The 24,693-nt window shown below is 54.8% G+C and overlaps 1 protein-coding gene across 1 annotated transcript; it reads right to left on the bottom strand.

The window, feature by feature from the left end:
* Positions 1 to 437: 437 nt before the first annotated feature.
* On the bottom strand, positions 438 to 22,440 carry LOC130482043 (casein kinase II subunit alpha-like). The gene is made up of 13 exons (XM_056854852.1): positions 22,351 to 22,440; positions 14,229 to 14,364; positions 11,809 to 11,920; positions 9,512 to 9,613; positions 7,918 to 7,968; positions 5,145 to 5,204; positions 4,747 to 4,830; positions 3,461 to 3,571; positions 2,848 to 2,949; positions 2,405 to 2,505; positions 1,856 to 2,004; positions 762 to 851; positions 438 to 604 (listed from the first exon to the last, which is right to left on the bottom strand). Exons 2-13 carry the CDS (start codon positions 14,327 to 14,329, stop codon positions 489 to 491), a joined length of 1,179 nt encoding a protein of 392 aa, XP_056710830.1. The 5' UTR covers positions 14,330 to 14,364; positions 22,351 to 22,440; the 3' UTR covers positions 438 to 488.
* Positions 22,441 to 24,693: the final 2,253 nt, after the last annotated feature.

Below are 24,693 nucleotides of genomic sequence, written 5' to 3'. Positions count from 1 at the left end.
CAGGAGCGGCGGCATTCCTGGCCAGAACGGAGCCTCCTGCATGCATGCCCTGACGGGACATCCCCCCCCAACCCGCCCTCCCCTCCAGAATGAGCCAGCAGCCAGTCAGGCCCCGTAGGGACATAGAAAATAAATTTTATTCTCCATTTCAGTGTCTACACTGCAGTTGCATTGCTAGCCCCAAGCCTCCTGGGAAGAACGCAGCTACCATCACGCGACACAGACACAGAGAGGCCTCCGTCCGTAGCCAGAGTTCGTGCTCGCTGCCGCACGGGGGGGTGGGGAGAAGAGGAGGAGCAGTGGTCGGCGGCAGCTGAGGCCCTGCTCTTCAATATACTCAACAGAAAAAAAAATCATTCCAGAGGACACCCCCCCCCGCTCTCCCTCCCCCTGCCCTCTGCCCTCCTCCTGCCTCGCAAGGGCAGGCAGGGAGGGGAAGGGCGTGGCCTTGGCGGTGCTGGAAGCCAGAGGTGGCGATGGTGGCGAGTTCAAGGCTGTGCTCCGGCGGCGGCAGGGACCGGCGAGCCCAAAGCGTTCGGAGAGGAGATGACGGGCGAGGCGGCCAAGCTGCCGATGGGCTGAGAGGCAGCCATGGAGGCGATCCCTGGACCGGGCGGGGGAGGAGGAAGGAAGGAAGGAGAAAGAGAGAGCCGGCGTGAGCCAGGCACAGCAGAGGAGCAGCTGCTTCCGTGCGGATCCTGTGACCCTACCGACCTGCTGTGGCAAGAACCGGAGGCTGCTTGCTGAGCCTGGCAACCTACCTGCCAACATGCTGGAGGAGCTGACAGGGGTGTTAGCGGAAGAAAGACCAGTGGAGGAGCCCATCCTTGCCGGGTCTTTCACTATGGGATCTGCAAGGGAGGAGAACATCAGAAGAGCCTGCTGGATAGGGTTGCCAACCTCCAGGTCCTAGCTGGAGATCTCCTGCTGTTACAACTGATCTCCAGCCGATCAGAGATCAGTTCCCCTGGAGAAAACGGCCATTTTGGCAATTGGACTCTATGGCATTGAAGTCCCTCCCCAAACCCTGCCCTCCTCAGGCTCCGCCCCAAAAACCTCCCACCGGTGGCAAAGAGGGACCTGGCAACCCTACTGCTGGACAGGCCAGGGAGGGCCCCTCCAGCCCAGCATCCAGCTGTCCTGCAGGGCCAACAGGCAGGGCCCAGAGAGAAGCGCCGGGAAGTGGCGGGGCCACTCGCCATCCACCCAGGAAGGAGAGGCCCTCATTTGGGACAGGCTAATGACGGAGAGGAAGACCCAACAAGAGGTGGATAGACTCAATAAAGGAAGCCACAGCCTTCAATTTGCAAGATCTGAGCAAGGTTGTAAAAGTTAGGACATTTTGGAGGATTTTCATTCATAGGGTCGCCATGAGTCAGAAGCGACTTGATGGCACTTAACACACACAATGACAGAGAGCCATCACAAGGAGTCATGGACGAGCTGCCGCTGGGCTCACAGAGGCCAGGGCACTGCAGACTGAGAAGTTCATCCGGCCAAAGCAGAGGAGCACCCCTTTCATCAGGGGAGCAGAGAGACTGACGTTGAGAAGAGAAAGGCCGGGGCTCCGGGAGAATCCGGGTCTCGTGCACACGGAGGACTCGGCAGGACCCTGCCCCCTCCAAGAACAGCCCTCCAGGCTTGCTGCTCGGTAGCACAGCCCCACCTGTTGCAGGTCACTGAGAAGCTCCTCCTCGCCCACCACCCACCTGGGCAGTCCCCAAAGCCCTGAGAAGGCAAGGCAGCCAGGACAGGGGTGGGGAGCAACACTCAGAACCTGCGCGTGCGCTAGGGATGACGAAGGCCCCCCGGAGCCGGGGACCAACAGGGGAAGCGTTCGGAAAGGCACACGTACAGAAGTAGGGGTGCTCCATGGCCTCGCGGGCCGTCAGCCGGGTTTGGTGGTCGTAGCGCAGCAGCTTGTCCAGGAAGTCCAGGGCCTCGGTACTCACCAGGTGCTGGTTCTCGCTGTGAACAAAGCGCTCCCACCGCTTGCGAGAGTGTCTGTGCGAGGGGACGAAGAGGGGTGGGCAGTTGGGAGTGTGGGGCTCCCGGCTGTCCCAGGAGCCGGCAGGGCCCCTGCCCAGACAGGTCCCGGAGACCACATCCCCCCTACACACACACACAAGGAGCAGCTGAGGGGCACATAGCCCTTCTAATAAATTATTTTCATTATTTATATATATTTTTATCCTTGCTTTGGGATTTTTTTTATCCTACCCAGCCCTGGGTGCCCAGCTCAAATTGAGCCGTTCTACTGCCTTCTTCAGTTTTCTTAAATAATTTTTATCTTGACAAAGTGCCTTAAATAGATTATATTTTCATTATCGGTATATTTTATTTATCCCACCCAACCCTGGGTACCCGGCATCGGTCGGGAGCAGAGCCCCTGCCGAGCGCTCACCTGCCGAGGATGTCGTTGAAGCGGGGGTCCAGCTCAATGTTGTACTTGTCGATGTAATCGTAGAGGTCCTCCGTGCCCAGCACCTTGGCGATCCGCACCAGCTGGGGAGGGAGGGACAGAGCTGGTGAAAGGGCACCTCTGGGGTGGGGGAAGAGGGGTGGGGCAGGGGCAGCAGGAGCACTGCCCCACTGCCCTGGCAAGTCCAAGGGTCACCCAGAGGTCTGCGGGAAGAGCCTCCTCCAGAAAGGGAAAGCTCCGCAGGGGGGAAAGGTATTTAAGAGATGTCTGTGTAGTGGGGAGGACAGGTTACGAAGAAGAGAAGGGCAGGGGGTGTTTGGCCCCCCTCCTGAAGCAGCCGAAGGGCATGGTGTCAAGGACGGGGGCCCCTTGGAAGGAAGGCTTGCAGGGACTAGAGGTATTGGCCGGCCGGCTGGCCACTTCACCTGGTCGTAGTTGTCGTGGCCATGGAAGAAGGGCTCCTTGCGGAAGATCATACTGGCCAGCATGCAGCCCAGGCTCCACATGTCCAGGCTGTAGTCATACATCTGCAGGAGGCGGGAAAGGCATACAACGAGCCGCAAGGTGAAGCCACAAGGCAGGAGAGAGAGCACCAAGCGGCAGCCTCCACCTAAGCCCCCCGCCCCCAGGCCCCTCTCCTGTCCCCGGACAGCTGGGTCTCCCTCTGCCAGTTTCGGGGTAGACGTCTCTCTGCCTGCCTGTGCAGACCCCCCCACAATTCCAGTTGCCCACCCTCAGCCATACCACTTTGTCCAGCCACTTGGCAGGCACTCCAGAGAAACCCACCGCTCCATATTGCCAGCATAATTTCCCTTCCAGACATAAAGAACAGCTTCAGGCTGAGTCAGACTGCCGGCCTTTCCCGTGCCTGGCAGCAGGTCTTCCAGATCTCCCGTAAAGGTCTTTCCCAGCTAAGGAAATGCCAGGGTGGGATTGGGTTCTATCAGCACACTGCAACTCCACCCCCTTCACGGCCACCAGAAGTGCAAACGAACCCCTCTCAGAGGAGAGGCCAGAGGGGGCGGCTGGTGTACCCACCTGGTAGTCCACCAGAAGCTCTGGCCCCTTGAAGTACCGCGAGGCCACCCGCACGTTGTACTCTTGGCCAGGGTGGTAGAACTCGGCCAAGCCCCAGTCAATCAGACGAAGCTGCAGAAAGGAAGGGGAGGGAGAGACCGCCCATGAGCATCACAATAAGTCTTCTGGGGAGCAGGCAAAGGCACCCACACACACACACCACAGACCAGCAAAAGGCATGGACTGGCTGATCTTCGCCTGCCCAGGGACCTGGGAGCCACTGGGCCAAGACTGGACATTCACGAGAACACACAACTGAGAACTAAAGGGGGATGGCACGAGTCCGACAAAAAAATAGGTGGGGTGGGCTTGACAGCCTGGCTTATGATTCAGTGACACGTTTGCAGGGACGTTTTGAAAGCAGCTTCCTACAACGAGCTAGAAGCACAAGAAGCAATCTCAAAACCAAAAGCGCCCCCCTTCCTCTGGGCCAGGCACCGACTGCAAAGCCAGCCCCTCAGCGGTGGCACTGGAGGGGCCTTCTCACTGTTTTGACACCCCTCGCTGTGGGTACTCTAAGGGGGCTCCTTGACAGCAAGCCCTTCCTGACCCCAACCCCAAGGTCCAGCTGCCCGGTGTCTCCAGCCCTCTCCCCAGTGCCCACAGGCAGCTCTTTGTAATGATTCACCACCGAGGAATGCCCCCCCTCCTGCACCCCTGTGCTCTGACGCCAGAAATCACATCCCAAAGCAAGGCCCCAGAGGCAGGTGAGGGGGGCCAGAGAAACGGCCCCTGCCTAATGCTTCGAAAGAGGGGAGGGGGGCCTGCTTCGAGCCCTCTGCAATGCTTGGAGCAACCCAGAACAGACACAGGACATATTTGTGCATACCCAGAAATAGTACCAGGGACTAGAGGGTAGATCCCAAGGATCTGTTCTGCTATTGGACGTCCCTTCCTCTGGTACATGGAGCTGTCCCCCGATGCCAGGGTCTTGAACGCATGAACATATGAAGCTGCCTTTTATTGAATCAGACCCTGGAGGAAAGCACTGCCACTAGTGGAACAGATCCACTGGCTCCCTTTAGGGAGAAAGCACGGCGTATAAATGCTTTTAAAATCCAATAGGGACAGAGGTTCATTAGTCTCTACAGCAACTTGGAGACCCTCCCCCACACCTCCACCAACCCCCCCCCACTGCATCACAGTGGGGGACGGGGCTACTCTGACTCTGGGCACTAGGCCTTCTGGCAAGGACTGGCTGCATCCCAATGGGCAAAGGGCCCCGCCTCGCCCCAGGCCAGCCGTACCTTCCTGTGCTCATGATCAATCATGACGTTGTGTGGCTTGACGTCCCGATGCATGACCCCCATGCTATGACAGTAATCCAGCGCCTGTGGGGTTAAGGAAGAGATAGAGAATCGCAACACAGAGGAAAGGAGGGAAGCTCATCCTTATCACCAAAGGGAGCAGAAGCAAAGCAGGGAGATGCCAGACAGGAGGGGATTCTGGATGTCGACCCTACCGAGCACTTATATAGCATCCTTCGAGTGCTCAAAGCACCTCACAGATGATCTCGCTGTAACCCCGACACAACCCCTGCAAGGCAGGATGCCCGTCACGGTGCAGCAGAGGACCGAATGCCAGGAGGGAAAAGCCAGGGCCCTGCTGCAGCCCCCCACCCCGCCCCCTTTCCCCCAGGCCATACCTTCAGGATCTCATACATGTAGAATCGGATGTCGAAGTCCGACAGCGTCTGATATAATTGCTGGGGAGGGAAGGATTGTGGAACGGAGGTTAGTGAGACCGACTGAATGGCTGGACTGTGCCCGGGGTTATAGAGAGCAGGAGCAGAAAGCGTCTCCCTGTACCACTGAATCATCACAACCAAGGCGCTCCAGGGGGGTGTAGAGGCTAAAAGCAGCAGGCTCTAAACTGGAGAATGGGATTCGATTTTCCACTCCTCCATATGAACAACGGACGCTAATCTGGTGAACTGGGTTGGTTTCCCCACTCCTCCACACAAAGCCAGCTGGGTGACCTTGGGCCAATCACCGTTCTCTCCGAACTCTCTCAGCCCCACACCTACCTCACAGGATGTCTGTTGTGGGGAGGGGAAGGGAAGGTGACTGTAAGCCACTTTGACTCCTGAAGGTAGATCAAAGTGGGGTATAAAAACCTACCCTACCTCTGCAGTTGCATGGAGGGCTTCAAGGTCAGAGGGTTGGGGTGGCTGGCTGGCTTGAAACACACACCCCACTCTCAGATGGAAGTTGGACCGTTTCCCCCTTCCCCAACTTTCTGAGAATCTTCTCTCCTTGCAAGGGCCACAGATATGCCACGGAGGGGGGCCACGGTGATAAAGGAGGGATGTAGTGAAATCTCTGGTGAGGGATAAGCACAACTTTGCAGCCTGCATTGGTTGTTTGGACATGGATGTGATGCTCCTTTCCCCCCAAATCATAGAGTTGGAAGGGCCAGACAGGCCACCTAGTCCAACCCCCTGCTCAATGCAGGATCAGCCTAGAGCATCCCTGAAAAGTGTTGGTCCAGCTGCTGATTAAAGACTCCCAGTGAGGGGGAGCTCAACACCTCCCTAGGAAGCCCATTCCACTGCTGAACCACTCTTACTGTAAAAAAAAAAAATCCCGATACTCAGCCAGTACCTTTCCACCCGCAATTTATACCCATAGTACGGCCCATCATCTTTTGCACTCGCCTGAACAGGCAGAGGATCCAGCGATGGCCTGAACCACAGAGGCAACTCTACCCTCACCCTGCTGCCCAGGCATGATGGACAGAAAGGCTACCCTCCTACCCCCACCCACACGCACCCAGTCCCTTGGAAAGACATCCCAGCACTGATGTGCTGCAGACAGACCCAGGTGGGAAAGCCCCACCTGCTCCCACAGGAGGGATAAGGCTGCCTGGTGGGGGGTTCCTGCTTCGTGGCCCCCAGCCTGAGCCACGGAAGGGCAGGACCTGAGCCTTAACGTGAGACTGACACAAACAGAAGGGAAGGCGGCTGGCCGCTGAGCTAGCAATTGCAGTGCATCCAGGGGCTCTCTTTCGGAGGCAGGCATGGAACAGAGGGGTGCAGCAGTCAAGGGGCATTCAGGCCCTTCTGCCCCACAGCTGAGACACCAGGGACTCGAGACAGAGAGGCGCCCCAGCTGCCTTGAACCAAAGGGGCAAAAGCTGGGAGACTCAGCTAAGCACTGGAGTATTTCACATCTTTCCCCCTGCCGGGGTGCAGCGGTAGCAGTGACAGCATGTCTCTTTTCTGGCTGAGTCTGCGAACAGACTGAGAGTTCACGCACTGCTCAACTGTCAATGAACTCTCGTCTTCAACCGTTAGTTCAAACAGCTACAGAAAAAAGAGTAATTGCTTTTTAAATAGAGTTTAAGAGTTGAGACTGGCCTTCTTATCTTGCTATATCAGATGCATCTCACAGGCACCTGCTGATTGGCTTATTTGCACTTATGTTGCTTATTCATATTTAGTTACAACCAATCAGATATCTAGATATGATCACACAATTATAATAGATCAAATGTAGAGAAAGAAGATATTTTTCTACAAATATGCACTCCTGTGACAAGCAAATCAGATTTCTCTGGCTGGAAGTCTCAAAATAAGAATAGATGAGATTTCCAGGTGAGATTTTTTGGGTAACTCGGGCTATCCAATAATCCCTAAAGCAGGGAGACAAAACACTGAAACCTGATTTACTTTTAAAAACTATTACTTTGCTATGATATGATCAACCAATGCTAGGAACTCTGATAATTTTGGCATTTATCTTCAGCGTAATTCTAGGGTTGATTTCTTCATGCCTGTACTTTTTTCTGTCTTCCTAAATAAAGAAGAAGAGTTGGTTTTTATTTGTCGACTTTCTCTACCACTTAAGGGATACTCAAACCGGCTTACAATACCCTTCCCCTCTTCACAACAGACACCCTGTGAGGTAGGTGGGGCTGAGAGAATATGACTTGCTCAAGGTCACCCAGCTGGCTTTGTGTGTAAGAGTGGGGAAACACATCCAGTTCACCAGATTAGCCTCGGCCGCTCATGTGGAGGAGTGGGGAATCAAACCCAGTTCTCCAGATCAGAGTCCGCCGCTCCAAACCACCGCTCTTAACCCCTACACCAAGCTGGCTCCTCCAGCAATCTAAAGCAACCTTTTCTTTTCTCAACAAGAGATAAAGGTTTCTACAGATGTCCTGTCTTGTTTGCTGGTTAACAGTTCAGAGAACTGAACCTGACTCCCTACTCTTTTGTACTATCAGAGTTAAAGGCTGTAAATCTCCTTCAATAAGAACTCTGCTGCTAACAAGTTTTGCACAGGCAAAGCCTTGAAAATGGTTTAGTGCCAGTCCTCTAATAGAATGTGGGAAGGAATCTCTCATGGGGGGTGGGGGGTAAAGAAAAAGAGGGTCCAGGAACGGATGGTCCAGATACCAAACTGGAGCCCACTCACCTTAAAATCTGTGTTATTGACATGCTCAAAGACCAGGGCTGGTGTCCTTGACTGCAGCAGCCGCAGACATTTCAAGGCAGGGAAGAAAGAGAGAGAAACACTGTTTTAGCCTCATACTGGGCAGAAGACACATACAGGGAAAGATGAGCCATCTCCCCCCCCCCCCGCCATTCTTTCAGCCGCATGTCAAGCAGGTGGGAATAGTCAGAAAGTAGGCAAGGGTCTGGTGGTAGGCTGGCCAGTTTCTGGCAGGCCTGTTCTGGCAGTGCCTGTTGGCTGCTGGCATTCGAACAAAGCCTGCAGAGATGCCAGGGTCCAGGTCTCACTCTGACGTTTTGAACTGAGAGTGCAGACTTGGGATCACTTCACACAGAGGCCTGAAGAGACCCCACTTTGCCAATTTAAAACATGACCAGCAGACTATTGGAAGGAGAGAAAGAGGCCACGGAAGCCGGCCCATCCCTGGGCTCAGCGGGCAGCTCAAGGGCAACCCCTTAGTTTCTTCCTGGGTTGCCACGATAGGGAAGGAAACACCTTCAGCTACAGTCCAAGCAAGGATGGGATGGAGACCGCGGCAGATTCTTTGCAGCTACCGTGGCCCCGGCTCAGGTGACGTGAACAAAGGAGCTGTACAGAGGGCTACTGCAGGGGACTGGAGGAGGCGCCTTCAGAGTCCCTCTCAGGTACCCAGAAGAGCCACACCCACCAAGGCCCCAAGGCCTGATGGTGCAGGAGCCTGCTGATAAGTCTCCTCTTTACTCCTGCCCAAAGCAAAGAACCTGCCGGGCATTTTCCAGCACACTGCCAAGAGAGGGCACCAAGAAGGCACGATGTAAGCTCTAGCCCTGTGATAGTTCCATAAACAGACTTCAGCAGACAGGCAGCCCAACAAAAGCTGATTTATTAGAAAAGTCTACAAGAATCAGAAGCCATAAGTCAAGTGGACACTAGTAAGAGCTATGGGTACAGTACAGGGCATATATAGAAGGGCAGAGGGCAAAGCTGGGTAGATCTGGATACCATGGCAACCCCCCTCCCTGAAGCTGTCAGAGTTCTAGGAGAGTTCCCACAGAAGGAAGTCTAAACACACTGTACACAGGGCAAGAAGCTGGCCTTGGACAGCACCTGGGGAAACCACAACATTCCTTTCTTAGGACTATGCCTGACACACAGCAGGTAAAGCAGGTCACAGGTTCTAGGGAGCAAATGTGCCCCATCCCTAGCCAGACAGGGTGGGGGGAGATTTCATTCCCAGCCAAAAGTATGAGCCTATCCATTCCTGGGGACTGCTCAGCTATAAGCTCCTGCTCCTGGGAGACCTCTGAGCCTAGACTGGGAAAGGCCATCCAGAAACCCAAACAGGGAAGCAGGAGGGTTTCAGGGGGGCTGCAGATCGTGAAGCAGGCTCATCTTGCTTGGGTTGTGCGCATGGAGCAGATGGAACCACAGCTTTAATTTCTACTCTTGTTTCTTTGGCTCCAGAGTGCAGGAGAGATGGAAGGAAGGGCTGGTTAGAGAAAGAAATGCTTCCAAGAGAGCTTTCGGAGCTCTCTCCCCGCCCCGAGGATCAGTTTTCCGCCGCCGCTTTTCTTACCACGGGATCCTTGACTATGTCCAGAAGGCTGATAATATTGGGGCCCCCTCGGAGATTTTCCAGGATCTTAATTTCACGCTTAATTTTCTTCTTTTTGACTGGCTGAGAAAGAGAATCAAATAGTCACCCCAGGCAGCTGAAACCGGAGGGGAGGGCCCCTTTGCTCTAAGCCCCTGTGTGGCTTTGCCATGCAAGGAGACATCAGCAGGACTGCCAGCCAGGGCCCAGCCTGCCCCTTCCGACTGCCAGGAATCTCCAGATGCTGTCGGCAGGTGCAGATCCATGACATGCCTGCACCATGCTGAGATGGGAAAGAGCCGGGCTGCTTCCTCCCAGTTCCCAGCACCTCCAGCCAAGAGGGTCTCAGGGAGCAGCACGCGGAGAAGCCCCCTGCTGCCTGCGGCTCTGGAGAGCCAAGCTGGCAGGTTGGGTCAAGGGGCTGGCTGTAGAAGGTAGAGGTCTTTTGCATCACCTACCTGTCTAGTCCCTTTTTTAACTGGAGATGCCGGGGACTGGACCTGGGACCTTCTGCATGCCAAGCAGATGCTCTACCACTGAGCCACAGCCCCTTCCCCCACAACAGAGGTCTCTCCCTCAAACAAATCTGCAGCCACCTGGACCAATGGGGTACCAGGCCTCAGCACCCCTGTTCTTGTTTGCTGAGGCAAAAAGGCAAAGAAGATTGCCTTTAAGGAACTCCTCCACAGAATGCACCATGAGTCCCTCTTGCCGCATGTGGGGCTACCCATAAAAAGCAATGAGTAGGTAGGCTACACACACCTCTGTCTCTGATTAAGAACATGAGAAAAGCCCTGCTGGATCAGACCCAGTCCCATGTAGTCTGTTCACACAGTGGCCAACCAGGTGCCTCTAGGAAGCCCCCAAACAAGACGACTGTAGCAGCACCATCCTGCCTGTGTTCCACAGCAACTAATACAATAGGCATGCTCATAAGAACCTAAGAAAGGCCTTGCCGGATCAGACCCAGGCCCATCCAGTCCAGCAGTCTGTTCACACAGTGGCCCAACCAGATGCCTCTAGGAAGCCCACAAGCAAGACAACTGCAGCAGCATTCTCCTACCTGTGCTCCACAGCACCTCATATAAGAGGCCTGCTCCTCTGATCCTGGAGAGAATAGGAAGGCATCATGACTAGTATCCATTTTGACTAGTAGCCATGGATACCCCTCTCCTCCATGAACATGTCCACTCCCCTCTTGAAGCCTTCCAATTCTGGAATGCTGGTCAGCCCAGCCGGTGCAGACCTTGAGGTGGGGGTTGCCACAACCTGCTTGCCTGGGAGAAAGTCACTAACCAGGCAACATGGGGGCACTCAAGCTGTTTGCCTGAGAGAAAGCTTGTGGCGGCCTCCCCGGCAGGGAGCTTCACCACAGGCAGTCTGCTAATGGCCTTGGCCCACAGCAGCCACAAAGGGAGGAGAGACATGGCCCGCTGCTGAGGTCTTGCTGGGTCTCAGTACAGAAAGGGTCCTAAAACAGCATCAGTCATTGGCTCCCTGGGGGAGACTTTAGCAGGGAAGGCAGCTTCAGAGGGCAGGCATGTTGGGTCTGCAGCGGGGCAGCTAGATTTGAGTCCAGCAACACCTGGGGTGACGAAAGAGGCAGCGCTGGGCCACGAGGGCATGAGCCCCAAAGCAAGAGAGGCCAAACAGGCACAGTCCCGGGAGAGAGTCTCAAACAGAGATCCACCAAAAGCCACACGCAGCAGTAACTGCATCTTGCCTCGGCCAACATCCAGCCCGTGGGGCACACACAAGCCCAGACGTTCTCTCCAGGAACAGAGGAGCAGGCCTATTATATGAGGTGTTGTGGGACACAGGCAGGATGGTGCTGCTGAAGCTGTCTTGCTTGTGGGCTTCCTAGAGGCACCTGGTTGGCCACGGTGTGAACAGACTGCTGGACTTGATGGGCCTCGGTCTGATCCAGCAGGGCTGTTCTTAAGTTCTCCTAGACTCTGCTCTGCCCTTTGTGGTCACTGTGTAGCCTGCCACCAAGTCACAGGCTGTCTCCTTCTCTGGACCCTTGGAGAAAGCTCAGGCTCCTGCTTTGGTCATCTTGTGCTTTCCATTAACGCAACCTCCTCTTCCTCCTCTGTAGGATTTGGGTTTTGAACCTACCACCAAAGGCATCTACCTCTTACCTCTCTGCATCTACCTCTTGCGGCTCAGGTGAGATCTGAAGCAAAGATTTCCAGGTCCACAACTACCGACCTGGCTGGATTCAGGAGCTGCACACCACCAAGAGCCGACTGGCCCCATTCTCCGCCGCACTCACTCACCTTGAGGATTTTCACCACCACCTTCTCATTGTTGGTGATGTTGATGGCTTCGAAGACCTCACTGTATTTGCCACGGCCAAGTTTCCGCACAAGCTGGTAATCATCTTGGTTGCTGAGGGAAAGGAGGGGAGAGGAGGAGGGAGAATAAAGTGAGGCTGCCAGAGGTTAGCAATCCCCCCCCTTCACATTTCCTGGGAGTCCAGGACTCTGGGTGGCTGCCCCCCCCCCCCGGGTCTGTCTCATAACTGATGCATCCATGGCCAACCGGCAGCCATCCAGTCCTGCCCTCAACTATCAAAAACCCAGTCAGGCAAGTTGAAGCCTTAGCTGTAATCAGCAAAAATAGTGAAGCCGCCAGCAAATATTTCTGCTAAGCCAGAGAAACAGATAGTTGGGCCCAGGAAGTCTGGCGCTGCCCCTCAGTTACCTAGAGGGGAAGTAGAGGAGGGCTTGAGGGGCCGGGCAGATGCACCGCCAGGATACCCGCATTTTGACACCTCCCCCACCCCAAGACTCCCACCCGGCCCTCCAATGCTCAGGGCCCCGGTTGCAGGACTTTCTCATGGTCTATAAGGGTAAAGGCACGGGACCAGGAAACAACCGCTGTTCTGAGCCAGCCCTCGGCCGCTGCTTTTCCCGTTGTGCCACCTGACCCCAGGAGCATCTTCTGTCTCTTCCCCTTGGCCACAAATGTCCCCCTCTTACACCAAAGCCTCTTCAGCCAATGTTTCAAGCTGTCACTGCAGCACTATTTGTGTGTGTGTGTGAGGGGCTCGCACTATTTGCAGAAAGAACTGGTCTGCCTTGGGTGGGCGGTTGTTATTGTTTCCTGAGCGGCCTGCAACGCTCAACTGCCAAGGCAAGATTCCACCCTCAGGACCTCTGAAAGGCCAAGACAGAACTCACTTGTGTGACAAACGCTCAGGCCTGTGCTCTGGTTTGCTATTTCAGACCGAGGCCCAACTACTTTTTCACCCCTGGGAAAGAATCCCAGCAGACACCAGTCGGTTCACCAGGAGCAGGCCAGTGGTCCTCCCAGCAGCCCTCAGCCTACATTCTGCCCTCCCTTCCCCTATTAGTCACCTGTCTGCCCCAAGGGGAAATTCTTCCTCCATTCTATTCATGTTGAGGTATGTTATAGATTAGCGCAGCCTTGCAAAACTTCCCAGCCAACACAAATGTTTACTAGGCGAGCTGGCTCAGAGGCAATCGGGGAGATCACAGAGTGGCTCTGTCCCAGTCCTTGCCCCCCAGCCCCTCAAAGCCAATGGGGGGGGGAGGCAGGCATTTAGTTCAAACGCCAAAGCTCAGAGCTTTAGCCGAATTTTTGCTTCTAAGCTCTGCTGGATTATGAAGAGCGGATCATGCTAGGATCGGCCACCTCTGGCCCCCAGCGCCCTCCCTGCCTAAGAATCGAGGCGTGCAGCCCTCGCCGTTGTGCAAGAGATCTACTTGTACGTGGGGGCAGGGTCTCATAACAGCAGGTGGGAATTTGGTCCCTGAAAAAGACCGGGCACACTCCCAGGCCTGCCAGGAAGGGCTTAGGGCTGTTTCGCTTGGAAAGAAGGTGGTGAAGGGGAGACATGATAGAGGGGAGAGATTCAAAACTGATAAAAGGAAGTATTTCTTTACACAACGCATAGTTCAATTGTGGGACTCCCTGCCCCAGGATGTGGTGATGGCTGCCAACTTGGAAGGCTTTAAAAGAGGAGTGGACATGTTCATGCAGGAGAGGGCTATTCATGGCTACTAGTCAAAATGGATACTAGTGCATACCTATTCTCTCTAGTATCAGAGGAGCATGCCTATTATATCAGGTACTGTGGAGCACAGGCAGGCGAATGCTGCTGCAGTCGTCTTGCTTGTGGGCTTCCTACAGGCACCTGGTTGGGCCACTGTGTGAACAGACTGCTGGACTGGATGGGCCTGGGTCTGATCCGGCAGGGCCTTTCTTAGGTTCTTATGAGCATGCCTATTGTATTAGTTGCTGTGGAACACAGGCAGGATGGTGCTGCTGCAGTCGTCTTGTTTGGGGGCTTCCTAGAGGCACCTGCTTGTCCACTGTGTGAACAGACTGCTGGACTTGATGGGCCTGGGTCTGATCCAGCAGGGCCTTTCTTATGTTCTTATGGGGTTCAACTGCAGTGCTTAGCTGACCTTTCTGGACAACGCGTGCATGAGCAGCAGTTCTGGTGGAGGGTGCAGTGCTCTAGCCTCTTGGCTGCACTGATTTTCCTGGCTGGGAGGGGGAAGTGGCTGGCTGGCACACCAACTTCCGGCCCAGTCAGGAAATGCAGGGAGGGCTCGGGGAGAAGCCGGAACCTCCAGTAGCACCCGGTTCTCCCTCTCTCAGGAAGCCCGCCTCACGCCCTGGAGAGCAGCCCCTCCCCACACCACGGCAGAGCCCCCCGAGATCATACCCCCATTCCACGACATGCGACTCGTAGTCCCAGTACTCGCGGGGTCTCTGTGTGTTCACATCTGCGTAGACCCTGGCTCGACTTGGCACTGGGCCTGACATGCTGTCCCAGCGGGGCGGTCAGCACTGCGATGGCTCTGAAAACACAAGCCCACAGGAAAGAGAGAAGAGAGAGATCAGACAAAGGAACAGGACTCCCCATGCACATAACTAAAAGGGGGCGGGAGGAGAAGACCCTCCGCCTCAGCTGTGAACAAGGCAAACCTGCCCCAGACCTCATATTCAGATTAAAAAAAATTTTTAAAAAAAGATTCATGGCACCTTCTCCTGGAAGCCAGAACTGGCGCCTGCTCAGATGTGGGGGCTTTGCAAAGGCCTGGGAGTTGTGGAAACGCAAAGGGGGCGGGAAGAAGCAAGGAAACCTCCTGCTACTGTGACGGTACTGCCGACAGGGGTTCCCAGTGTACCTGAGCTGAGGCATAATCCTGGGACCTGCTTTTCCGCGGATCACCCCAAAGACGGAGGGAAGGCAGCCCATTTCCCACCCACAGCTGAGCAGGTACTGACAAGGCTCCAAGCAGGCTCGAGCCTCGCCCCACCCCCTCGAGCTGGAGGTCAGCCACTGCTCGATCTTCCTCCTATGCCCCCATCCCAAGCTCGCCTCAACCTCAGGGACATCACGTTTGTGTCCGGCAGCAGCAGCACCCCCTCAGGCTGGGGAACGTTGGCCTGTGAGAAGGCCTCTGGCTGACTTCCGAGGAGGCCTGGCAATGCCCTGCAGAGCGTGCGGGGGTCTGATCCATCCGCCTCTCTGCTCCCGGCACCACCAGCACTCCCTTCCCTTGTGCCGAAGCCACGCTCTCCCCGCCCCAGAGGTCAATTAAGCAAACAACAGAAACTGGCTCTGGTTTCCCAAGCTCCCCAAAGAGCCCTTCCGGAACTAGATCGCTGTGGATTGAGCCAGGAAAGACCTTCTACGCAAGAGGCAGCGGAGGTGAGCGGCCAGAGTCACAGGCAAGGGCTGCAGACCGGAGAGTCGCCTTGGCCCCGGGCAGCAGAGGCAGAACGGGGACTACACCAGACGCACCCTCTCCTTTGGACGGCTGCCAATTGCCCCGGGGCCACGCTTTCTGCCCCAGCGCACCCAATCCAGAGCTAACGCCTGCACACCCGGGGGAGGGGAAGGAGAAAGCTGCCTTATCTTAGCAGGCAGGCAGCCAGCATGAGCGAACACTGGATGGACACTGTGCAGAGGCATTCTCTTCTGCAGGGCGAGATGGGACACCCGACCAGTCTGCCACCCCGGCTGGACAGCATGCAGCAGCCCTCCACGCCCACAACCCCACAGCCCAAACCAGGCAACGCACATCACCCTGGTCCCGCAGGGGGGAAGTCACACAGTGCACAGACCCCAGGGGCCCATCCAAGATCACACGGAGGCAGGCAGAAACCTGGCGGTGAGGCTGATGTCTTTCGTAGCTTTTCTCAGCTCTAGTGTTCCCCCACACACACAACCTCCACTGGGCAGAAGGCATCAGCAAGATGTCCCAATGCAGAGCCACAAGAGAGCTTGAACTGGGCCCAGAAGCCAGTGGGGAGCCAGCGGAGGTGGAGCAAAACTGCAGGGAGGTGGTCGCTGCGACCCCCTCCGGTCAGCATTCTGGGCCAGTGGCAGCTTCCGTGCTGGCCACGAAGGTCCCCCGGTACAAAACCCAGCCTCAACACCCAGGCTCTTGGCAGCACGGCTGAGAAAAAGTTGGACAGCTGCTGCCAGCCAGAGTAGGCAGAACTGGGCAGAATGGACCAGTGGACGGACTTCATATCGGGCAGCTTGAATGTGCTCATCTGCAGGCACTGGGGCAGAGTTCAGTCACACACACTGCCCGGCAGCCAGGAGCCCGGTCACCCCCAGTCAGCAGCAGGCTGAAAGGGTCAGCCGCCAGGCCAAGTGACACCCCCCACCCCCAGCATCCTCCACAACACACAAAAGGTCACCTTGGATGTCTTGGTGGGTGACCCGCCCCACTGCTACATGAACCACATGAAGCTGCCTTCTTCTGAATCAGACCCCCTTGGTCCATCAAAGTCAGTACTGTCTACTCAGACCGGCAGCGGCTCTCCAGGGTCTCAGGCTGAGGTCTTTCACATCACCTACTTGCCTAGTACCTTTAACTGGAGATGCTGCTGGGGATTGAAACTGCGACCTTCTGCATGCCAAGAAGATGTTCTGCCGCTCAGCCACAGCCCCTCCCCTACGACCCAGCTGGGCTGGAGGGGGAGAGGTAAGGTCACATGAACACATGGAGCTGCCTTATACTGAACCAGACCCTTGGTCCATCAAAGTCACTATTGTCTGCTCAGACCGGCAGTGGCTCTCCAGGGTCTCAGGCAGAGGTCTTTCCCATCACCTACTTGCCTGGTTCCTTTAACTGGAGATGCCGGGGATTGAACCTGGCACCTTCTGCCTGCCAAGAAGATGCTCTGCCACTCAGCCACAGCCCCTCCACAGTCCAAAATCGAAGGGGTGATGCTGCGAAGGGAAAGACCGAGGGACCTCTAAACTATTCTTCTTGTACTCAAACCAGAATGATTTTAAGCTTGGAGCGAGGGAGAGAAAAGCTGCTGCTGGGCCTGGCCCTGTTCCCTTTGACCTCTGTGGGCACTGAAGGTGGCTCAGCGAGGCTCCTCCTTATTCTTTGCTGCTGTTCTCACGCTATCCCCCCTTCCTTCCTCAGGCACCCAGCCAAGCAACCACTCACCAACAACTAAGAGTCCCGCAGAAGAGCCCAGCTGGCAACTGCTACCTTGAGTAACTGCTGGGGTCAGGCCAGCCCTGGCTAAAGAGGGACCTGAGCCCACACGGGAACGGCACACCCAACCTCCCCACGTCAGAGCTGCCAGACGGGACGCCAGGCACTCCAGTCAAACGTTGTGGGGGTTGTGGTGCTTACCTCACCCTAGACATCAGAAGACCTCCCAGGCAGCTGCCTCACCATTCATTCAGGCCATGCAGAAAAACTTCTTCCATCAGCAGAAAAGGCCTTGGAGTTGCTAAGGGCTGCCGACAGCCAGGCTAGCATTTGTAAAAACACCCAAGGAAAAAACAGGCAGATGAACGCCGTTGCCTAGACAAAAGGCATGGTGCTGGTACTGTAGATCACCTGGCCAGTTTCACAGCCTTGTTGAGGCATGACATGACCGGTGGAGTCCCAGTTCTTATGATTCAGTAAGCAAGGCCAGAAAGGCAATGAAGACAGACTTTGGCTCTCTGAACCTGAGCCCTCAGAATCCACAAGTGGGATGCTAGAAAGGCTAGCTCTCAACGAAGGCCATTCCCGTCACCAAAACCACCAGGGAGGACTCTTCCTGAAGGAATGTGCCACCGACTGGTATTCACCAAGAAGCTCTTCGCTCTTCCTGTCTCAAGCTGTCAGGTGCCCAGCCTGCCTGAGCAACTTAAAAAAAGCAGAAAATGCGGCCTTTATTCTATGGGACAATGGCACAGGAGGACCACTGATGTGAAGTGGGAGCTGGCCAAGGCCTCCTTCCAAATCCAGGACACAAACACAACCCCACAGGAAGGACGACTGGGCAAAGACACATGGCCATTCCCACAGGCGCCCAAGAGCTCCCTTCACACGGAAGGCAGAGGATGGCAACCTAGCAGCACCAAGTGGGATTAGAGTGCTGGACTAGCATCTGGGAGGCCCAGGGTCGAATCCCTACTGTGCCGGGCAAACTTGCTGGGTGACCTTGTGTCAGTCACCTACTCCACACATGCGAGGATAAAACAGAAAAGTGGTGCGTGCTGTAAGCCAACTTGGGCCCCAACTAGGGTGAAAGGTGGGTATAAATGAATCAAATAAATAAGTCAGGACAGGGCATGTTTAACACTCCCCAAAAGACAGAAAATTGACAAAAAACATATTGAAAACAAGCACATCTTCTCCAGAGTCCAAGAAGCCACAACTTCCTCTCTCAGCAGCCCCAGAATCTCCAGTTAAAAAGGACCAGGCAGTGGGAGATGTAAAAACCTCGCTGCGGGAGACCCTGGAGAGTTGCTGCCAGTCTGAGCAGACAACACTGACCTTGATGAACCAAGGGTCCAAACTGGTAGACGGCAGCTTCATGCGCGTGCGTGAACATGGCATTTACACATTTGGGGAAAGGGGAGAAAATAAGAAACTTCACCTTTTCCAGTCTCATGATTTCCTTTTCAGTCACTCTGGCTCTGGAGTGCACTACGCTCAGAAGACATGTCACAAGTCAGCCCAAACAGCTGACTCCGCATAAGCAAAGCAGGCCCCCAAAAGGGCTCCGGAGAGCCCAGCTGCAGCAGAGAGGGAGGTTGAAAAGGCTCCAGGGACAACCTGCCTTGAGGAAGGGGGGGCATTCCCTCCCTTGCTGTGGCCATGAGCAGTTCCTTGAATACCTAAGAGCCAGCCAGCCCCATGACCTTCCCCACTGGAAGGCAGCCTGCCTTCCAGCTCTTCAGCAGACGTCTTCAGAGATGGCCTTGACTGACGATGAACCCTCTGCTGGAAGGAGCCACCTTGGTATTCTTGGAAGGCCCTCCTGGACCTCTGCTCTGCGAATGGCTTCCACGGGGGTTACATAATGGGCACCATCCAGAATTCGTCAAGCACTTAACCATTGTGAAATCCATTTGATCCATGATCTGGGGGCATTAGAATGCCAGAACGAATCATTCGTCTGCCCTCCCACAGAAGACTTGACCTCGGGTTTGATGCCTGGCAATACATTCAGGATGGTGAAAAGGAAGGCGTATGTCACACCATTTACATGCGGAATTCACTGCCAAGTGGTGGGATGACAGACACCGCCTTTGTTGACCTTAAAGAAGGGTTAGGCAAATGATGGAAGGTAAAGGATCCAGAATTACGGGCCATGATAGCTAAGTGGACCCTCCATGTTCAGAGGCCATATACTTATGCATGCCAGCCACTGCGGGCAAATAGCATGGGAGGCCTGTTGCATTCATACCCTACTTTGCACAGAATGGCCAATTCTCTGCAAAGGGGTGTGGGGGTGGGGAGGTAGTTGTGAATTTCCTGCATTTTGCAGGGGGTTGGACTAGATGACCCTCGTGGTCCCTTCCAACTTTATGATTCTACTTAGGGGCCGCCGAAAAACATGATGCTGGACACTTTAATCAAGCGGGATTCCATTCATGCCCCTAAAGGCCTAGCACCTGCTTCAGCTGTGATAACATTTTGCTAAGAAGGAAAGGGAATGTTGATCTCTTCAACCTCATCAAACTGAATTAATTTCCTAAAAATTGTGGTGCCACTTTTGATGGATTAAGGCAGGAAATTCCCGGTGCTGCTACAGTTTCATATGGTTCCGGGAATGTGCTGCTGAGGTCCTGGCTATCTGCATGCTGAGGTTCCCTCTATCAACCATCCCTTTGGACTCCACAACGCATCCCAGATCTGATAGGGAACTCTGAAAACGTGGCAGGGAAACTGAGCCACGGCAATATCTCCGGCTGCCCTCTTTTGACTCAGCAAACGAGCACAACACTGATCTAGTTGAGATTGGCGGCACCGAGGATTCCTTTCACTTGGAAGCAGAAGCCGCAGGTAACACGCAGGTCAAAGCTATCCGCTCGAACCACAGATCTCCTGCCACCTGCGGCAGCCACAGAGGGCCATGCAGGGAGGCCAATTACAAGTAGATTAAATAAATATTTTACCAATGAAAATTGACCCCTCCTCCACACACACATTTGAGCATGTGTCGAACCCTCATTGCCAAGAAAACTACTATGAGACACAGCGAGGTACACAGAACTGAACGCGAATCAATGTTCAAGCTTGCACACAGATCTCAGAGACGGCGAGAAAAGCAGACCTCGTGGGTGTTTAACACGGCGTCTCTCGCTGCATTTTAAGGGCTTGCAGGACCACCAAATCACACCTCTTGATTGCCAGGCCATTCAACAAAAACTAAGAATACCAAAAGCTGTAGTGAAAGGAGGACGTACTTCTTAACTCAACAAGTAATTAAATAGTGGCAGCCAGCGGCGGCGGGTGGAGTAACGGCCACGAGTGGGGCCAGGAATTAAAAAGGAATTAGACAGATCAGTGGAGGATCGGTCTGCCAGGGGCTATGAGTGATAACGTCTACAGAGGCAGTCAAACTCCAACTTCAGAGGCAGTCTACCTCTGAGTACCAACGTCAAGAGGCAACTGGCCCTGTTGTTGGCCCTCCAGGGCAACCACACGGCCACTGGGTGAAACAGGATTCTGCTGCAGATGGACCACTGGTCTGATCCAACAGGTCAGCTCTTGCGTTTTCATATATCATAATAAACATAGCCTCATACGTGGGAAGCGAACACACCACAGCAGTGGAGAAGCATTCTAGCCAAGGAGGTGCAAAACCAGCCCTGTCTGAAGGCACATGGCACCCTCCCCCACATACGCCCTCCTGCTCAGCCATCATCTATGAGACAGCTATCTCTATCACAGAGCTCAACACATTTGCACAAGGTTGGTTTCTCCAAAACATAAAGCCGCACATTTACAACATGTCTGCAGACCCAGCCAGTCCCCCTGGTTCCTGCTACCATCCCCCTGAGTTGGAAGAAGAAATGCCAATTCTCTGCAAAGGAAAGGCATTCATTTATGCACCAGAGATGGAGCAGCCGTACTAAACATTTGCACATCACAATGAAGAATTGCTCCTTTGTAACCCCCCCCCAAAGGCCCCTGTATTTCAGTGCGCCTCCACCCAAGAGGAAGTGATCTGTTGCAACCTCTATACCAGGGGTGTCGAACTCATCTGTCACGAGTGCCAGATATGACATGTCACTTGATCAGGCTGGGCCATGTGTATCAGCCCAGATCAGCCAAATGTACTAGCCCAGATCACAGTGGGCTCACCAGCCCAGATTAGGCTGGCAGGGGAAGATGATCCAGGAGCTGGTCTGAAGTCCCCACCTGCCAATCCCCGCTGCCTGCTGGCTGGGACCTCCATGTGGATTGGAAGGCCCCCGCAGCCCATAATTGGGAGCGGGGGGTGGGTGGGTGGCTGCCCCAATTTGTGGCCTGGATAACAGCCCTCAAAGGGCCTTATCTTTGACACCCTTGCTCTACACAGATCTTGAAGTCATGGAACGTAATCAGCTTCTAAAAAGAAGTAACACGCTGGTGAAAATCCTAAAACAAGGAATCCATTCAGGATTTTCTAAAGACAAGAGGAAGTGCTGGTTAGATTCTGGTCAAGCTCAGCCGCGTTGCCCATTATCTGTCATTGGAGGAGCTGAATCTCTTCCGCACAGTTGAGATTCTGGTACAAAATTGGGCCCTCGGGTGGATAATTTCAGCTCCCCTTTTTACAAAAAGATGTCAGTCTTCATCTAGCCAAAGCTTGGAAAAGCTTCCAGTGACCATGGGTGGAGAAAGGAACTGCCATACCCAAAATGCTTCCACTCAGATTCCAATGCCCTTCGGTTCCCATCCAGGCTTTTCTTACCGGCAATATTCCCTAGTCAAAGTATTTCAGGTTTTTCATACGGCTGTTCAAATACAAAGTACAGCTACGTAAATAAAGCACCCACACAGACCAACACTTCATGTCTACTATAAGGTGATTTTTAGCCTTACTAGACAGGCTTACCTAGACAGGATTCTATGTGTTTTAAAAGGCAACAGAAATCTGAGGCAAGAAATATATAACAATGTTTAGGGAAATTCAGTTTCTGAAAATATAGCTCAGCTCCAAGATACCTCCCCTATTTGAGGCACATGAACATGTGTACATGAGTTATCCCATGTGTGGTTAGATGACTATGTTCCTTAGTGTGCACATGTGAAGAGTAGTAGCCAGCTGCGGTGCCAGGCCTCATGCACACTGTGGCACAGGGGACAGTATGCCCTCTGACACACCCCCCCCCAACCTTCTGGGAAATGGCTCTCAGCATTCCGTCTTCTGACAGTGGCAACCAGAACCCACCGGGACGGATGTCCAGCACAGGCCAAGCAGCAAGTGGAGGGGCAGCCTAGCCCACCCACCCCAAGCCCCCTCTGGAGCACTTTCATTGCGGAAGGGCCGGCAGATCAGATTTCAAGAAACGCAGCATCAAAAGATGACTCTACCTGGAGCGCTGGTTAATCTGTAGCCCGAAAGCAACCTGGAGCCGTCACACGAGATGCAGAGGAAGGCACGTACAGCATTCCAGACGGGAGGAGCTGGGGGGGGGGGGTTAGAGAGTGCGCAGGCAGAGCTGGAGGCGGAGGGCTCCCACGTCGTTGTCAGCAGGTTTCCATCCAGCACAGGAGGAGAAAACCTGAAGGGGCTTCCCAAGAGACAGGAGGGCCTTCACAGCATCGCCCTGTCCCTGGAAGAACAGGAAACATTTCTATCATACACTCTCTTGTTCTCCCTCCACTTTTATTTATTTAAACTTTGATCCTTCCAGGTCTCTTGCTGTGGCTTACAAAAATAAACACAACAATAAAAGCAGATGAAAGAGCACCCCAAGGCTTCAAAACCTTCCACTATCAATACACACGCTCATCAAAAGTACAAACACGGCCCTGACATGTGCCCACAGCAGCAACCCGCCTCCCAGGCAAGTGAGTGAAACCCAAATCAACATCCAATCATTTGTTTGATATCTTTGGCAGCTAAAGAACAACCCCCCCCCCAAACCCAGTCTTTGCCTATAGAAGTTTTGCACTGTAAAACAGCTTGTATAAAATAGCCACTGTGGTGCAGTGGTAAGAGCATCGGATGAAGGACTGGGAGACCCAGGTTTGAATCCTTGCCCTGCTATGAAAGTTTGCTGGGTGTCCTTCAGCCAGTCACTTTCGCTCAGCCTAATCAACCTCACAGGGTTAATGTAAAGATGAAATGGAGGGCAGAAACAGAATGTAGGCTACTTTGAGCCCCCACTGGAGAGAAAGATGAGGTATAAATGAAATGAATAAATGACATAAGCTTTAGAACAGGGGTTCCCAAACTTTTTGGCCCACTGCCCCCTTGGTTCCTCAAACTCAACCCCAGTGCCCCCTACCCTATCCAACACCACAGTTGAAGAAGCCCACCTCTAGCACTCATCTGCTGTCCCCTTGCCTCTTAGTGCCCCCCTAGGTAATCCCACAGCCCCCCAGGGGGTGGTATGGCCCACTTTGGGAACCACTGCTTTAGAGGTAAAAGGATAAGAGTTTGGAAAGGGGCGCCTACTCCTCAGCAGTGTGTTTTAGACCAGGGGTGGGAGGAAGGGGGCTGCAGGTCATGGGTGGGCCAGCAGCCTGTTTCATAGAGGTTGTCTGGCCCCCGCTGCTCCCAGAGATTCCTGCAAAGAGCAGCCCTGATCTGATCCTGCAAGGCCTTTCTTCTCTTCCTCACCAAGAGCGCAGACTTGGGGCCTCTGAATGCAGAGAAGCTGCCCTGGTAAGAGCTGGAGAGTGCATTGAACACATGAAGCTGCCTTATACTGAATCAGACCCCCCTTGGCCCATCAAAGTCAGTCTTGTCTACTCAGACCGGCAGAAGTTCTCCAGGGTCTCAGGCGGAGGTTTTTCACATCACCTATCTGCCTTGTCCCTTAAACTGGAGGTGCCGGGGATTGAACCAGGGACCTTCTGCAGGTCAAGCAGAGGCTCTACAAACTGAGCCACACCCCCTCCCCTCCAATGAGTGGACCCTGGGGGGGTTTAGGGACAGCAAAGAGGACAGGAGGCTGTGCATTCACCGATTCCCAAGCTATATTCAACACGTGTACAGCCGAACGTGTGGCTGAAACCACGGCTCCACCTGTCAAGCAAACGCGTTGGCTCCTCCTTACAAACAGATGTACATTCAAGATGTCGCTGTAACGTGTGAACAAGGCTATGAGGGAAGGGCCATCAGCAGCCCCCAGAGGGGGGCCTTTGCTCCGGTCCCTTCCAGGCCAGGCACCCCTACCCCAGTGTGTGTGTGTGTGGGGGGGGGCAAAGCCAAGAGCCCCCCTCGAGGCTGCAGAATAATAAAACACGCAACAAGACCCCCACCCCAGGACATTTGCAGCCAGCCCTGAAGGGGGAGGGGGGGCAGCGCCTCTCCAGCAGGGGGATCGCCTTGGGGGGAGGGGAGGGGAGGGCAGGGGGTCCGGGGTCGAGGGAGGCGCTGCAGCCCCCCCCCCCGCCAGTCCGGGGCTCCTGCAGCCGAGACCCCCCCCCAAGTCCCCTGGCCAGGCAGGCGTCCCCGGTGCGGCCCCCTCCCCAGCGGCCTCGACGGGGGAGGGAAAGAGACACCTCCCCCACCCTTGACTGGAGGGGGGAGGGGGGAGGGGCCGAGGCCCCTCTCCCCCCTGCCGCGGGGCCTCGGCCTGGTCCCCCTCGCCTCCCCCCCCCCGGTCCGATCCCGGGTCCCCCGCCGCCCTCCCCCCCCCTTCCGGGCCTTTACCTCGCCGGGCCGCTGGGGCGGCGGCGGCGGCGCCAGGGAGGGACAGGCTT

The sequence above is a fragment of the Euleptes europaea genome, chromosome 8 (genome assembly GCF_029931775.1).
Source record: "Euleptes europaea isolate rEulEur1 chromosome 8, rEulEur1.hap1, whole genome shotgun sequence".
NCBI classification, from domain to species: domain Eukaryota; kingdom Metazoa; phylum Chordata; class Lepidosauria; order Squamata; family Sphaerodactylidae; genus Euleptes; species Euleptes europaea.
Note: the sequence above shows the minus strand (reverse complement) of the source record. Positions and strands in the feature narration are given on the sequence as shown.

What these genes read in the sequence shown, in the direction of transcription:
- LOC130482043 (XM_056854852.1), bottom strand. Translation starts at nt 14,329, where the DNA reads ATGTCAGGCCCAGTGCCAAGTCGAGCCAGGGTCTACGCAGATGTGAAC. An exon ending in AGCTTCTGGTGGACTACCAG is followed by an intron (nt 2,950 to 3,460) that starts GTGGGTACACCA and finishes CGCCTCCTGCAG; the next exon opens with ATGTATGACTACAGCCTGGA. An exon ending in GCCACGACAACTACGACCAG is followed by an intron (nt 2,506 to 2,847) that starts GTGAAGTGGCCA and finishes CTCCCTCCCCAG; the next exon opens with CTGGTGCGGATCGCCAAGGT.